At 48.6% G+C, this 15,654-nt stretch overlaps 2 protein-coding genes across 2 annotated transcripts in view; one reads left to right on the top strand and one right to left on the bottom strand.

Moving 5' to 3' along the window:
* USP3 (ubiquitin specific peptidase 3) overlaps positions 1–15,088 on the bottom strand; it is a 33,935-nt gene extending 18,847 nt beyond the window's left edge. Inside the window, exon 1 of the mRNA XM_070953391.1 lies at positions 15,045–15,088. The gene's annotated coding sequence lies outside the window, so the exon portion shown is untranslated. The remainder of the gene's footprint in view (positions 1–15,044) is intronic.
* CA12 (carbonic anhydrase 12) lies at positions 190–12,997 on the top strand. The gene is made up of 11 exons (XM_070953705.1): positions 190–262; positions 1,682–1,702; positions 3,277–3,456; positions 3,746–3,888; positions 4,979–5,074; positions 5,686–5,749; positions 6,488–6,645; positions 7,090–7,216; positions 11,513–11,539; positions 12,080–12,164; positions 12,907–12,997. Exons 1-11 carry the CDS (start codon positions 190–192, stop codon positions 12,995–12,997), a joined length of 1,065 nt encoding a protein of 354 aa, XP_070809806.1.
* Positions 15,089–15,654: the final 566 nt, after the last annotated feature.

Here is a 15,654-nt window from a genome sequence, read left to right as displayed (position 1 = left end):
TTGGGGAGTGCGGCCCCTGCAGGGGGAGGGCGGCAGAGGGGCGGCTCCCGGGGCCATCCGGGGGGCCGGTCGTCGGCTGACATCACGGCTCGGGGCGAGGGCGGAGGCGCCGGGCAGGCAGAGCGAGGCTCGCCGCTCGGGCAGCGCACAGGTGCCAAGCGAGGCGGCAGGAGCCGCAGGACGCCCGAGATGCCCGCCTTGCCCGCCGCCCTGCTCGCCCTCCTGCTCCACGCTCACCTCTGCAGGCCGGCCCCGCTGAACGGTAACGGCTGCCTTGGCGGGGAGGGTCTTTGTGGGCTGGGAGGCGACCCTAACCCAGCCCTGGCTTCTTCCCCGTGCCAGCCGGTGCAGCCCCCCCCCTCCATCGCTGCGGCTCGCGCTGCCTCCCCCTGGCAAGGCCCTGCAGGTGTTTGGGGGCTTCGGCTCTGAGCCCCCCGCCGCGCCAGGGAAGAGACCGCAGAGACCGGACCGCCGTTTGCCCGGAGATTATTGCCGAGGTTTAGTTCCGGCTTCGGATGATGGTTTCGGGAACCTCCTAGGGGATCGCTGGGGAGGGCGACGTCGAGGCTACCAGCCAGAAGCCGCAGAAAGACAAGGCAAATCTCCGGCGGCGGGGGGGTCTCGAGAGACCACTGCGAGGGGTGGAGACCCTCCCCTTCCGATCAGGCCAAGCAGGTGTCGCGCGCTCCCCTCCCTCCATCTCCAGGGCAGTCGGCGAAACCGCCTCCAAAGGAGGAAACTCGGTCAGGGCTGGTTTGGAAAGAAGCCCCTAAGCCGAGTTTGGTGAAGAGTGCAAAAGCGGCCTCAGAAGGCATCGTGGCATCCTTCGAGCAGAGTCCCAGAGACCCCAAGAGCCACCCGGAGGGGCTTAATAACCTGGAGACGTTGGCCAGGAAGGAAGAACTCAGGATAGGGTCCTCCCCCCCCCCCGTTTTTCAGCAGAGCTGAGGGTCCTGAAACAAGAGGGGGGGAAGGAGGGGGGCGAGACCACCTGAAGGGTCTCCCTCCCAGACCTGCCTGCAAGAGAAGGCTTGACCTTCCTTGTGCATGCCAGGCCCGGTGCCACACGAGACCTTCCTGGCACGGTTTCTGGGCAGAACCCCCAGGGGAGGAGGACTGAAGCAGCAGCGAAGTCTGGTTAAAGGCAAATTGGAAATCTGTCCCGATTCCAAAGAGAGCCCCGTGAAGGGAAGAGCTGTGGGGGGGAGGGCGAGGGAGCAGGTGGGCTCAGCAGACAAAGGGCAGGGGGACAAGACCCCCAAGACGCTCCAGGAACTCTTTGGTTCAGTGAATGGGAGTAATCTGATCTGTCTATTTGGGTCTGGGTTGAGGCGCAAGCAACCTGCTGGCTGCTTCTCCGACTCCCTCTTCCTCCAAAGGGACATTTCCAGAGCTGAGGTTGCTTCCAGAGATCTGCGCACATAGACCTTGCGCCCTGCTTAAATGGGAGGACCTGCCTGGGGGCAGCTTCTGAAAGGATGGTGGCCATTTAATTTCCAAAATCAGGTTTATTCACTAAACAACGTTTTCAGGGAAAAAAGAAAAAGAAAGACCCTCCAGGCACAAGAGTTCTGCTGCAAATATTCCCTCACGGTTTTATTCCCTTTCTGGTTTTGTATAATAGGGGCAAGTTTAATGCTGCTTTAACATGAAGCTCATGTCCCTTTCATTTTCCTTCCAGGATCAAAGTGGTCCTACATCGGTAAGTCCCCACTTTAATTCATTAGATTAAATCATAATTGGTGGCTCCAAGTCTGATTAGATCCAGGGAGGTTCATAGCCGAATCTACTTGGTGCCACAATCTGCACAAATCTTCCATTCCTTCATATAACCTTGCCGTTGTGGGATCAAATGGAGGGGAGGGGGAAGGGCTCCGTAACTGAGTCTGGCTAAGCCACAGCAATCACTTTGGGAAACCCACTAAGATGCTTTTGGCTAGCCTGTGGTTGAGTGTGTTGTGGGAACCGAGGAGTTATTTTAATACGTTGGGTGAACCAGATTACCATGCTAAGCCATCATTGGGTTACCTGTTGCATGTTAAGAGACCAGATCGGTTCTCTTTTCTTACCCGGGTTTTGTGGTGGGTGAGCTCAACCTCCAGGTCTCACAGAAGGTGGCGTTTGTGTCACGTGGGGCTACCATGTAGGTCCCTACCAGGTGAACCAGTTGGGTGAATCTGTCTGCAGAATCCACCAGGTGGGTGACATGAGCTGCTGCCTGGTGACAGGTGAATTAAGACTGGTCTGGATGGAGCATGTCGGAGCCTGGGGCTTCTCTAGACCACCTCGGACAGTATAGGCTGGGGTTTGAGCGCATGGATGTGGGGAACTAACACAATCCCCACCTTGTCTCAGGACCCCACAGGGAAGACACTCAGATGTCTTCCAGGTCTAGCTCTGGAGCAGGGAGGGTGTTCCATCGATTGCAGCACAGAGCTTTGGGGCCACACTTGAGAAAGGGGCTTCCCCTCTTAGCCCAGAAGCTACCGGTTGTCCAATTCAGATTTCACCTGCATGCATCTATCACCCCCCCTTCCGTAGACAGCCTGTAAAGCAAATCCTTTCAGGGGAACAATGTAAGTCTGGGCGATTGCTCCTTGCTCCTCCCACTGGGGACCCCAGGTTCATCTGAATGACCCTGCGTTGTGACCCAAGTGCAGCTGAAGATACTGTGGTGGTCCGGAGGAGACTCCAGTTGAAGTTCAGCAGGGGCTCCTGGCTATTAAAAGAAGGTCACTCCCAAGTCAGAGCCGAACCCGTCTTTCCCTGCAGCTCACATAAGAAACTGTGTAGCCTTAAAAGAAGGAGCTTCCTGCAAAAAAAGGGTTTGTGCAGGAACATACAATTCTTAGAAATGGCATGACTAGGTATCTCCCAGTTCAACGATGAATCAATGCCGAAAGTGCAGAATATGCAACTCTGCTCATGAGGCGAGATAGAAACTGTTTGCTCCTCAGATTTTTTCTTGCCCAAAGAACTCAGATGCTAGGCTTTTCTCTTGATCCTGACCACCATCTCCCTCAGACGTGGGTAAGGCTAAGAGATGGGGGGGGGATTTGAAAGTGGATCTTCCCAATTCTTTCCCCTGTCTTCTTCTCAAGCACCTGATTGTTACTCAGTCCAGGGGGGTCTTTGTGCTGGCTGCCAGTTGCAGGGTCTTGATTGTCTGCTTGAAGCCCTGGTGCCTGCTGGCCTACTGTGGCAGAGGGTGGAGGCTGGGAAGGGACCCATGGGATGATATCTTGACTTGACCTTCTGGAGGTTTTGCTATCCCAGGTCCTGACGGAGAAAAAGTGTGGCCAAAGAAGTACCCCTTTTGTGGAGGAGTCTTCCAGTCTCCCATTGACTTCCACAATGACATCCTCCACTACGACTCCACCCTTCTGCCAGTGGAACTGGAAGGCTACAATGTCTCTTCTGATGTCAAGTTCCTCTTGACCAATAATGGGCATTCAGGTAACAGCAGCTAACAGTGATGGAGATTCTGAGGGAACCTGAAGGGCCATGAGCATGAGTAATCAAGCCATATCATTGACCTCCAGATGTTCTTCAAAGGCCATGCTAGCTAGGGATCACAGCATTGATGTTCACACATCTGGAGGCACAAAGCTGGGGTAGCCTGGTTTTCAACGTTTGAGCCTTAAAGAAAGTCCATCACTGGCATTTTCCAAAGTTGAGATATTTCCTGGGCACCTAATGCTGCCATGCTTCCCCTCCATCTTCTCTCTCCTCTCTTCTTCTGTAGTAAAAATGAATCTCTCTTCGGCCATGCGCATCCGGAATTTCTCCTTCCAGTACTCGGCAGCGCAACTCCACTTACACTGGGGAAATCGGAACAAGCAGGAAGGATCAGAGCACACGATCAGCGGGAGGCATTTTGCTGCTGAAGTAAGATAATCCGGCCCTTTGGTGTAATGCCTGTCTCTGCACTTAAGGCCAGGCCAGGAAACAGGGCATCCGTTTTCCAAAGGTGGAGATGGTTTTCCTTTCTGTGGGATCCAGCAGGCCATTGCACGAGACCTTTTCACGGTTTCCATCTTGAACAGAACAGCTTCTGTGGCTTGTTGGGTTGAGATAACAGCTGTCTTCCTCCTAGTGCCCTCCAGATGTCTTGGGGTTCGGTTGCCGTGGCCCCCGGCTTTCTTCCTCAGATGTCCAAAGTCAATGAACAGGAGAGGCTGTCCAGGCAGCAGCGTTTCTCAGCCTGGACAACCTGAGGATGGGTGGACTTCAACTTCCAGAACTCTGCTGGCTGGGGAATTCTGGGAGTTGAAGTCCACCCATCTTTAGGTTGCCCAGATTGAGAAACACTGCCCCATAGGTGTTCCCTTATCCTTTTCTTTCTCTTCTTCTCCCCATGCCATCCTGAGCACCCTTTGACCAATACAGAATCCTGGGGGCTTTCCCCAACCTTCGTCCTTCAAAAACCTGCACTGACCTTCACTCTTTTCCCTGATTTGTTCCTTCCTCCAACAAGCTTCCCATTTGCAAACAGCTAATCGTCAGATAAGCAAATCCAAGAACAGCCTTTTTCCCCTCCTCCACTTACGAATTGCTGCATGGGATAAAATTAGCAGACAAACAGCAGGGAGACAGAGACTCCTGTTCTCTAGCCTGGGAAGTCATCTTGATCAGCTGGTCCATTTTGTGTCTCCGGTTGCATCATCCCATTTTTCATGGGCATCCCGGAGAATGGCCTCCCTAGGACCCCGACACAATGGGCAAGTCCAGCCACGAATTGTCATTATCCTCAATTCCTCCAATTCATAGCCACAACATTGTTTCATGTCTCAGACTAATTATAAGTCTAGGAAAGGCCTGGGATGCTCCAAGTCACAATTTAAGGTCATTGAGAAAGACAAAAGACCTCAGTGCAGGGCTCAGCCAAGGGAATTGGGAGGCCTGGCTGCAAAGGCCATGGTTCTCCCAGCTATTAAGCCTTAGAAATCGCAGTGACCATTTCCTTCTCCCTTTGCAGCTGCATATTGTCCATTACAACTCTGACCGGTATCTAGATCTGAAATCAGCAGTTGACAAGCCCAGTGGGTTAGCAGTCTTGGCAATCCTGGTCGAGGTAAGACTTGCTTCTTCCCTGGTGGTTTCAGGTGATTCTTCCTGCCAGGACTTCTTGATAGTCCAAAGCGCATCCTTTCCATGGGTGAAACTGGCCCCTCCTTTCTGTCCTGCTGAAGGGACCTTGGTCCTTCTCTATGTGGTTTCATAGAAGCGACCGTGAAGCCACCAGCTGAATGTTTGAGTGTAGGCAAGGAAATGATGCAGCGCAAGATATGATTATTATTCTAGCAAGAGCAGCTGAGAACTCTCTGAAAGCGGATGTAAAGTCAGGAGGGTATATTTGCCCTGAAATAAAATCACTGCTGCCCACAAAATTGGCCGTTCTTTTTTTCAACAAATGGAGGCATAAATCAAAGTGTTGGACGAGATCAAAAGGATTTGGCTTCCCAGACAGAAACCCAAATGCCTCTCCTGGGTCACTTCACAATCAGTTGCGGAGACCCTGAATTTGCACCCATGTGAATGCCCAAGGGGCTTTTCTTGCAGGATTGTGCCCTGCAGTTTAGGTGCCCCGCTCCTGCCCTGAGGCCCACCGGTGGCCACGCGTGTGCTTGGCAGGGACTGCAAGGTTATTCCAATAGGAAATTACCCCTGTCCGTTTCGTTGCAGGAGGGAGATTTCAATCCATCCTTTGAAAAGATCTTCAGCCATTTCCAACATGTGAAATACAAAGGTAGGAAAGAATTTGTGACTGAGAAGAAAGCCCTGAGCAGCCAAGAGAAGATACTCAGTTCCTATAAGGGCGATTAATCCCTTGCTTTTGGTGTCAGGTTAATTTGCAATATAGACAGTTGCGGTATGTGTGTGTGTGTGTGTGTGTATCTGTAGATAGATAGATGATAGATAGATAGATAGATAGATAGATAGATAGATAGATAGATAGATAGATACACACACACACACACATATACCAATCCGACTTACAAAATACAAGAATGAGGCAGCAGAGACTAAACTGTTTACAAGGAAGCTGCAGTCAAGACTGAGTATTTGCTGCCAGTGTTTGATCCTCTCTCTGGTTGTCTGACTCACCGTCCTGATTTTCTCTGCCTAAATGATAGTAAACAAACTCTGAACTCCAGCCTTTGCCCAGATGACAAAAGCACCACCTCAGCCGCAATGTTCAGCCACGTGCGGATTCTCAGCAGGGGCCACATGGACTGGCTGGGCCAACCTCGTCTTTACAACAAAACATCTGGGTTTTTTGGCTGGATGTAACCCCCACCCCCACCCCCACCCCCTGCCAGGGCTGGCTGTAGAAAGCCCTGACTAAGTTGGCCAAATTGAATTATCTGAAAGTTTAAAGAAAAGGGCAAGATAAATATTTAGGGAATGTTCCATCCAGAATCAAAATTGACAAGATGCAATTCACTGCTTCAGTCCAGCTGATGAAGCGGCTGCTTTCTTTCAGATCAGGAAGCGATTGTTCCAGGTTTCAACGTCCGAGATTTGCTCCCAGAGAGACTGGACGACTACTACCGCTACGAAGGGTCTTTGACCACACCCCCTTGCTACCCAAGTGTCCTCTGGACAGTTTTCCGAAAACCCGTAGAAGTTTCAGTGGAACAGGCAAGTTCCATAAAGCACAAATTACATTCAGGGAACAGAAGCAATGTCGCAGGTAACGCAGGGAAAAATAATTCCCTCCAGTGCTTTCCAGGCCGATCCTGTAACAGATGTTTTTTCCTTTCAGGATTTAATTCCCCAAAAATAAAACCATCCGAGTTAATTTAACTGGGAGCCATAGAATGAATATATTGTATAATTGCAGCACCCTTTCTACTTTCCACAATCCATTCCCTTCATAAGAATCAGACCAATTCAGATTCTTCTTAACTCTAGATTTTTGCAGAATTAAGAAAAACAGCCTTTTTATACAGTTGTTTCCACTGCAATCAATGGTCCAAGCACCTCACCCTGTAAGCCGTGGCAACCTTCACCTGGGGAAAAGACACTTGCCTGCCCCTCTCCTTCTGCAGGTGCCATTGCTAACCGGAGAATCTTTCTTCACAGCTGCTGGCACTGGAAACCACCCTCTACTGTACTGAGTCAAACGACCCGGCCCCTCTTGAAATGGTGGACAACTTCCGAAGAGTTCAGGAATTTGACGAGAGGATGGTTTCCGTCTCCTTCCGACAAGGTAGGCCAGAGAAAATGCTCCCTACCAAGAGGATTTATCATGACGATGGCGGCTTAGGCTGACTTGAATGAGAGGCGAAGTTGGGATAGACTCACCCCAAAGGTGCTTTTGCCAAAAGGCAACTGGACTTTCTTGGGGGGGTTTCTTTGAAAACATTTTGCTTCTCATCCAAGAAGCTTCTTCGGTTTGGACAGTTAGAATGGCAGAAGCTTCTTGGATGAGAAGCAAAATGTTTTAAAAGAAAAAAAAGTGTGAAAGTCCATTTGCCTTTTGGAAAAAGCCCCTTGGGGACCACCGTAACCCAGGTGATTGAGAATCTCCATAGACCTTGGGTTGGATTTAGTTTACAGGCCAAGTGGGCAAGATTGGCACCCCGGGGGCAGCCATGTGGGAGGCTACACAGCACAGTCCACCCTGCTGTGTCTGCAAGGGCTGGTAATTATACCGTAGTCTTTCTCTAAAAATACGGATTCCAACTTCAGCTTCAAAACAATAACATCTGCATAGAATCACAAGGTACTTTTGGATGAATTTGGAAATGAACAAAGCGGTTAGAGCAACCTTAGAATTAAAGGTGCCCAGATGGAAGGCTGCCCCCCAGGCTGCCTCAAGAGTCCTTGGTCATCAGAGGTCCTTCAGAAAATTTGATAAAACCAGGAATAAAATTCAGGGGTGGGGGTGGATGGGGGTGTCCCACATAGGCTGGGTAGATTTCATTTACATATAAGGAAAAACGTATTCGTTTCCCTCCAATGCTGCTTTTTAAAACAGTCCCAGTCACTGATTCTGTTATAACATGGGAGTTGTGAGGAAGAGGGGGGGAGGGATCTGTAAACATTTGATAACAAGATATTATTTCAGAGGGCAGGAAAATATTGACACCTGCTTTGGAGGATTTGAGAGTCTGAGCAAAATTCGGTATGGGGACTGAAGTCTTATTATGATTTGTTGTACATTGGGAGGGGCACTTAAGAGAAAAGAGCTACCCAAGGAACAAAACTCGATAGTTAAAGGGATGCATCTCAGCTCTCTGCATCGATCAGACCAGTATTCCTCAACTGGGTCAACTTTAAGATGTGTGGACTCCAACTCCCAGAATTCCCCAGCCAGCCTTGGGGAATTCTGGGAGTTAAAGTCCACAGGTCTTAAAGTTGACCCAGCTGAGAAACACTGGAGTAGATCTTAAATGAGATAGACTCTTCCCTCCAAAGTTGCTGGATCTAGCACATTTCTTCCTAGACCTATAACCTGCCCTGTCTCCCTGGGGTCACCAAGGGCACCACTTAGTCCTTAGCAGCAGCACCGGGACAATCTCTTGTGCATCTCAAAGAAATCCCAACTTTCCCTTGCAGGGAGACTCTTTCTGGGGAGGTTCAAAGGATCAGACGAAGCCCTGCAAGAGGTTGAGTTTGACACGTAAACAGCAGGAAAGGCTCATCACGCTGGGTTGCCCAAATCCACCGTCATGGGTGCAAAAATTAGCCATCTAATGGGGGAGTGGAAGCTCTAACCACTCAAGCCTCAAGCCTCTTAGTTGGTGTTGCATGACTGACCCAGCAGTAGCCTTTGTTCAAAACAAAAAACAAAACAAAACAAAACAAAACAAAACAAAACAAAACAAAACAAAACAAAACAAAACAAAACAAAACAAAAGAGCCCAAGCATGGAAGAAACAGGAGGAAAACACAGGAAGGTTGTGATAGCTAGACCTGTGCAGTGATGAATAAGCAGTGATGAAGCCAGGTTTTTTTTGAGAGGGGCAGGAAGACTATATAAATAGCCCCCACTTCAGCCATCTACAAGTGATGCTGAGCAGATTAGGCTAAGAGGGATGGGACTGATTTTGGAGTTACTTCTTTTTAAGGGTACACCAAGATCAGATTTTCTGGGGAATTCTGGCAGTTGAAGTTCACCCATTTTCAAGTGGCCAAGGCTGAGAAACACTGATTTTCTAGGCCTACAACATAGAGTGAGCCAACCTGGGTATCACAGGCACGCAATGGGTCAGAAGTGAATTATAGTCCCTCCCAAGAGAGGCTTGTTGGCAAAACAGACTGGAAATCTTAGGGTTGCACGTATGTTGTAATTTACAAAACAAAAGAGCAACAAAGATGGCTAATTTTTTTTCTTGAAACAAGATTGAATATATCTGTATATAGAAATATAGCGATGTTTATACAAGCAAGAACTGGTTTGAACAGCCGAGGGGCAGACGCCAGGATTATTGTATTCTTTTCTATTTTTGCAATGCTCACAAATTGCAATAAATTCTGCTCTAAGTTTAGCCTTGTACAGAGTATTTCCTTTAAGTATCACAGGCTGTGATGAAAAACTTCCTGGGCTGAGCACTGATGGCTGTCCTAATTGTGTTATACACACCTGGCACACTGTGTAAGTGGAATTAGACAGCTGCTGCACAGCCTGTAGAAAATGTTGCAGAGGCCATCTGGGAGGAGGCGAGGTGATCTTGTAAGAGCAGGGTTCTCCTGCGTGGGAGAGGAAAGGCGAGGTGGCAGCTTTGATCGGCAACGTTTTTGATTCCTCCTGAGATTCCTCTGCTTAAGACGTGCACAAACACACCCAGCACATATGCAAGGCTGAGAGAGAGAGAGAGGGAGGGAGGGAGGGGGGAGGGGAGGAGAGGGGAAAAGCTGCTTTTTGTCATATTTTAAAAGTCCCAGACTTTTAAAATTATAGAGCTTTGTCAGGGAGGCAAACCTGAACCCAGGGCAGCAGCTCTCACCCAAGTCCAAATCAACCACGGAGCTCTGGGGAAAACCAGAAGGGCTGGGCCCAAACATTTTTGGGGAAAGGACAGGCAGATGAGCTTCAGGGAGTACCCTGAGTATCCCTTCCGGGAAGGGATCCCTTCCCCAACTAGCCGCTCAAGAGACTGGCTTAAGGAAGGACGTCCCCTTCTCATCTGATAAGCCAGGTCTATCTGTGTTTTATTTGGAGTCTCAGAGCAGCCAGCAAGGCTCCTATTTAAGCCCCCAATATCAGGAGGATCCGTTCTATTTGCTCACGTGCGTCCCAAATAAACTGACTTTTTGGCCCAAACTGGAATCCAACCGAAGCCACCTCCCTCCTGCGGTGCTGAACTTGGCTTGGAGTGACTCCCTGGCACCGTGTCCAGCGTGATTCAGCAGTGATGTCCTCCCCCCAAGAACGCCAGGCACCTTCTGGATTCTGGTCCACCCTTTTCCAAGGACAGGCGGGAGGTGAGAACCAGCTCTGGAACTTTTGAGACCCAGGGGAGGTTTTGGGTGCCAGGACAACACCCACAGCGTTCCCAGTTCTTTGTGCCTCCGACTGGTTTCTGCTTGCCTTGGCAAGCCACTTCTTTGTTTTAAAAGCACTGGGTAAGAACAAACCCTGAAGACGCTGGCATTAACCAGCTTCCCAGGGTCTCTCCGTCCTGTATTGGCCATAAGGCAGCTCTTAAGGAGTGACTGTGGAGACCTCATTACTTATTTAATCCGAAAGAACTGGCTTGAAAAATCCAAGAAAAAAGAACTGGAAACAGATGAGGCCAGCTCAGCAAAGGGTGGCACTTCGCATTAGAGCATGTAGAAGGGGCACCGTGGCTATAAGCGGGACTAAAAAAATGGAGAAATGGGGGAAAAAATCCAAACAGATCCAATAGTTTTATGCCCAGAGGTGGCTGAAATTTGGGAATATGGTTTCTGCTCTGCAGTTGACTAAGCTGTGGGTTTCCTTTCCAGTAAGTGCTACAGCAAACCAGGCAGTGAGGCAGGATTCTTGCAATGGGGTCTCACAGGCTAGTGGAGAAACACTTGAGCTATGAAGACATCACTTCCAGGTTCACCTGTCCCGGGTGCTGGTGGGGCTTCCCAGGCAGGATGTGCCCAAGAGCCTTGCCAAAGTGGCTGCTTTGGTGTGGCCGAGGGTCTTGGGCTGGTCCTGGCTGGGAAGCCCCACCGACCACAGGGACAGATCCTGGAAGTGATGTCCTCATAATTCAGTGTTCCTAAAACTTGGGAGCTCAAAGATGTGTGGACTTCAAGTCCCAGAATTCACCAGCTTCTAGGAAAACAAGAGAAACCTGGCTGGGTGGCCAAGATGACCCAGCTGTCCTCCATTTCTACCTTTGCCAGTTTGTCAACAGCTGCCCTTCTCTCTCCTGCCTCCCAGGATTGGCACTGAGTGAAACGCCTCCTTCCTGCCATTCAGAGGCCAGGAGTGACATTACTCTCAGAGTTGTCTTTGTCCTGAGTCATTTCAGTGACACCGTTGTGATTTTGCATTTATATTTTGCTTCTCCCTTTTCTCAAGATCCAGCTCCAGGTGAAGGTGGCCCAGGTATGTTTGACTCAAGAGTGCTTGGCGCAAAGTACCCTCCTCAGTTCTTCAGTGGGTTTTCCATCTCTTCCATCTGCAACTGCAATTGCTCTGATAACAACTGGAATCTACTGACCTCTTGATCTTCTCCTGCCTGTCTCCTCTCCAAGATAACCTCCTGTCCTGCAAGTAATATTAACCTTACTAATTCAGAATCAACCTATTGGAAACGGTTAAGCAGCATGTCTTTGGTTCTAGACCTTCACAAACTACAAAGGTTTCTTCTTAGATATCATTTGCATGGTCTAAAGACAGGTGGCCTAGCATACACACACACACACATCCTTCTTATAATGAGAGCGCTGAGCAAATGATTCAGTCACACGATTTCACGAGCCATTTCATTTTATTTCATCTGGGAAAATATTCCAGCAAAGCTACTTATCTCATTGGGGTTTTACTTCAAGAGCTAATTAGAGCACCTGGCCCAAGGAGGAAAGTTCTCCTATCAACAAGACTTACTAAAATGTTTTTTCCTCCAACCTCCTGACCCCACCGCAGGTTTTGTCCTCTTTGTGGTGTTAGCCAGTGTCCTTGGCATCGTCTTTGTCACCATGGTAGCCTTCTGGCTGATTCGAAGGAAGAGGTAAGACTTCTGCTCCACTCCCCCTTTTGTGTGGGGTCCTGGCTCCCCTCTGTTAATCCCTTTCTGCCTCCTGAGCAGACCTGATCCCCCTGGGCCTTGAACTATCCAGAAGAAAAGTGTTCTTTCTGGAATCCCTGGCCTTCCTACCCTTTCCTGGGTCTGAAAGCAACCTCACTACTTGCTGTTTGGACATCTGCTCGTGCCGATGCTGTTTCAGGCTCCAAAGGAGGCCGAGGACAGATGGAGGCATCTGGTCAGCCTTTGCATCAGGAATGGTATCATCCTCATCTTAGATTAAGGGTATCCAAGCATGGCAACTAAGACTTGTGGACTTGAACTCCCAGATTTGAAGTCGAGGACCACAGGTTTTACAAGTTCAAAGGTTGAACAATCCTTAGATTGTTGTTCTTCCAAGCAGAAGTCGGGAGAAAGCATCAGGTGCCAGACTACCTGGCCAGAAGGGACAATTCCCACCTCCAGAGACAAACACCAAAGTCCACTCATCATGAGTTTTTCCAAGCAGGTCACCTGATCAAAAGGAACCCCAACTGTGGTGTGAATGATCCCTCTTGGCACATGTATTTGCACTCAAACGTAGAAAAGCCCTTTTGATTGCCTTCTTATTGTCTCCCCCTTCGGCCACTCCAGCTCAGGAAATAACAGCCCCCCCCCCCCCCCGACATAATTGCTGATGCCCAGCTCCTCTCGCAACCTTGGCTAACTCCAGGCTTCTCTTTTGCAGCCTCCAAAGGGCCAAGGAAGAGAAAGGGGTAATCTACAAGCCCGCGGTCACCAAGGAGGAAGCGGAGGAGGAGGAGATCTCCAAAGCTTAAACCTCTGCAGCACTCAAGTTTTACATATCCTTAACAGCTGGATGAGCCAAGTGTTGCTCTCTCTCTCTCTCTGTTTATTGGCCAAGTTGGGTTTTTGGATCCCTTGAGTGCAAAGAGAAGACGGCTCTTCTCCCCTGTGTACAGGATTTTAATGGGTGGAGACAAAGCTCTCCCTCCAAAGAATCAAATAAATTCTAGAAGAGGTTCTGGCCTTTGCTTAAGATTATAGCATCTAAATGTGACATTTATGAATAATCATAATAATCTGCCTCAGAAAAGCTACTGTTTTATCTACTGAATAGCTGAATTTCCTTCCTGCTCACATAAAATAATTACTGCTGATATAAGGAATAGATCACTAGGATACTTAAGTGTTCATGTTAACGTCTTAAAGCATGGCTCTCCAAACTTGGCCACTTTAAGATTTGTGGGCTTCAACAGTCCCCAGCATGGCTGGCTGAGTTGAAGTCCTCAAATCTTAAAGTGGCCAAGTTTGCAAAGCCATCGTTCTGTTCTCTTTGAAGCCCTACTGATTTTAGCAGGAATTACTTGTCTTTTTAATCTCTTCTATTTAAGTCTAAAATAAGCTATATTAAACATAATTTCTAAGAAATGCATGGGGCTTATTATGCCATGATATAAAATTGTGGCTCTGTGCTGTACTTGGGTCCCTGGAACTGAAGACCAAGCAACTCAGGCTTTAAGAATTGTGCCAGCCTGAAGGCAGCTACTCCAAACAGAGAACAAGCAAAAGGAAGATCAAATGAAATACTCTAATACTATCTACTCTGAAATTAGGGGGAACTAATATTATTGGAGGGCTCCGTACATTGTTTCTTTCCTACAGTGACTTATAAGGAATTTGCAGGTTTGAAGAATCTATTATGACGAAAGTGTCCTACACATAATGTGCAATTTTATGTATCATCGTACAATAAATATTTTTATTAAGACCTTTGAGTTTGTGTCTCTCACACATACAAATGTACTGAGAAACACCAAGTGAAATTCTATTCTTGGTTGAAGGCCAGACTATATTTACACTTTGCATTTTCTGAACTATCCATCAAGTTCTCCAGCACTCGTAAACCACAACAGAGACTTTTAACATCAGAATTGTTAGGTAAAGGTACCAAAATAGTCACCTAAGGGTTTCAGACCACATCTTGGATCTCAGTGAGAAAAGAGAGGTAAACTTCTCCAACACAACTACACCCTTGGCTGCAGCCACCTCCAGAATAAGTACCTTCCAACTCTCTCCAGAATTACCCAAAATTCAGGGATCTGCATGAAATCAGGATACACGTTTCTCAAGGGGTGGGTAAAAGCCACTGCTCCCCTGGCTCATTTCAAAGCAAGTCGGTGCGTTTTACTTGGTAAGAGTGCCAAAGGAGCTGGGCTGCCCCACTGGATATTTTATATGAAGACAGCTCCTTTATTCCACAAGGTGGGACATTCAGCTGTGTAAGGTGAAGCACAAGCCTTTTCAAATCCAACCAGCAAAAAGGAAGCAAGGCAACTGCAGATTGAAGGATAGGTAGGTCTCTAGGCCAGTATCTCTCCATCTTGGCAACTTTAAGATGGGTGGATTTCAACTTCCAGAATTCCCCAGCCACCTCTAGGGAATTGCTCAGCCTGCGGTCCACACGCCTTAAAGAAAAACTTTGGTCCAGACAAGTACAGGCTTCGCAGTCCTTTTCCCCCCAGCCAAGATTTAAAATGTGCATCTGCGTTTTTATAAGGATTTAACTAATGTAGAGCACAATAATATTAATAATGATTAGGAAGTCGTGTGGAAACTAACCACAATTCACATTTGGAGCAGGCAGAAAACCAAGGGGCAAAGAAGTTGAAAGAAAAGGGAGGAAAGAGGAGCCGAGGGTGGTGAGCAGCCACTAGGAAGGAAGGACTCCCCTTTTGAGGAAATTCATCCTTTTCAAAAGCCAAGCAAAACAAAAGCAAAGCTGATTTTGTGCAGAAATAACAATCAGTACATGTGATACACATCATTGACACACACTCCGGCAAGACAGTTTATCCCACCTACCTGCCAGTGCCAGCAGTGAAGACCCAGGGATCACGGCTTACAGAACGTTGAGCTCATCCATGGCTTACAAAGCCACAACAGTAAAGTCTCATCATCATCCTAAACCACAAACTAACCGCATTATGATTTAAAGGGAGGGAACCTCACCATGACTTAGCAGAGTGCCTGGATTGTAGACTAGTCCCAAGTCAGCTGAATGGCCTGGATCAGTGCTCTGCTGCCCCCTGGTGGGCACCAGAGGATGGTCAGTCTGTCCATCCAGTAGCCTTGTAAACCTCCTGGGACTGCAAAGCCCCGAATTCCTCAGCCCCCCCCCCATGTACACCCAGGACCCGCAGGAGGTCCCACACAAGGCAAAGCCCTGGAAGAATGCCACAGGCCACGTGGTGCTGTCCAGATGTTCTGGGCTTTGGTTTCAAAGAGCCTAATGTGGTGTTGGTCAAGAGAACGGACCAGGGCTGCAGAGAAGCCATTCTGGTCCATCCTCATCCATGGACCTTCATGGAGTGATTCTGGGGCGCCCTCATCCCAGCCTTTCTTCCCCTCTTCAAGGGAGATTTCAAGAAATAAAGGAGTTAGGCCTTTGGACACAATATGTTTCACATGGTGG

This window comes from Pituophis catenifer, unplaced genomic scaffold (assembly GCF_029215685.1).
Source record: "Pituophis catenifer annectens isolate HBS135680 unplaced genomic scaffold, rPitCat1.0.hap2 SCAF_14, whole genome shotgun sequence".
Taxonomy (NCBI): domain Eukaryota; kingdom Metazoa; phylum Chordata; class Lepidosauria; order Squamata; family Colubridae; genus Pituophis; species Pituophis catenifer.
The sequence above is the reverse complement of the archived record's forward strand: the minus strand, read 5'-3'. Positions and strand labels throughout refer to the sequence as shown.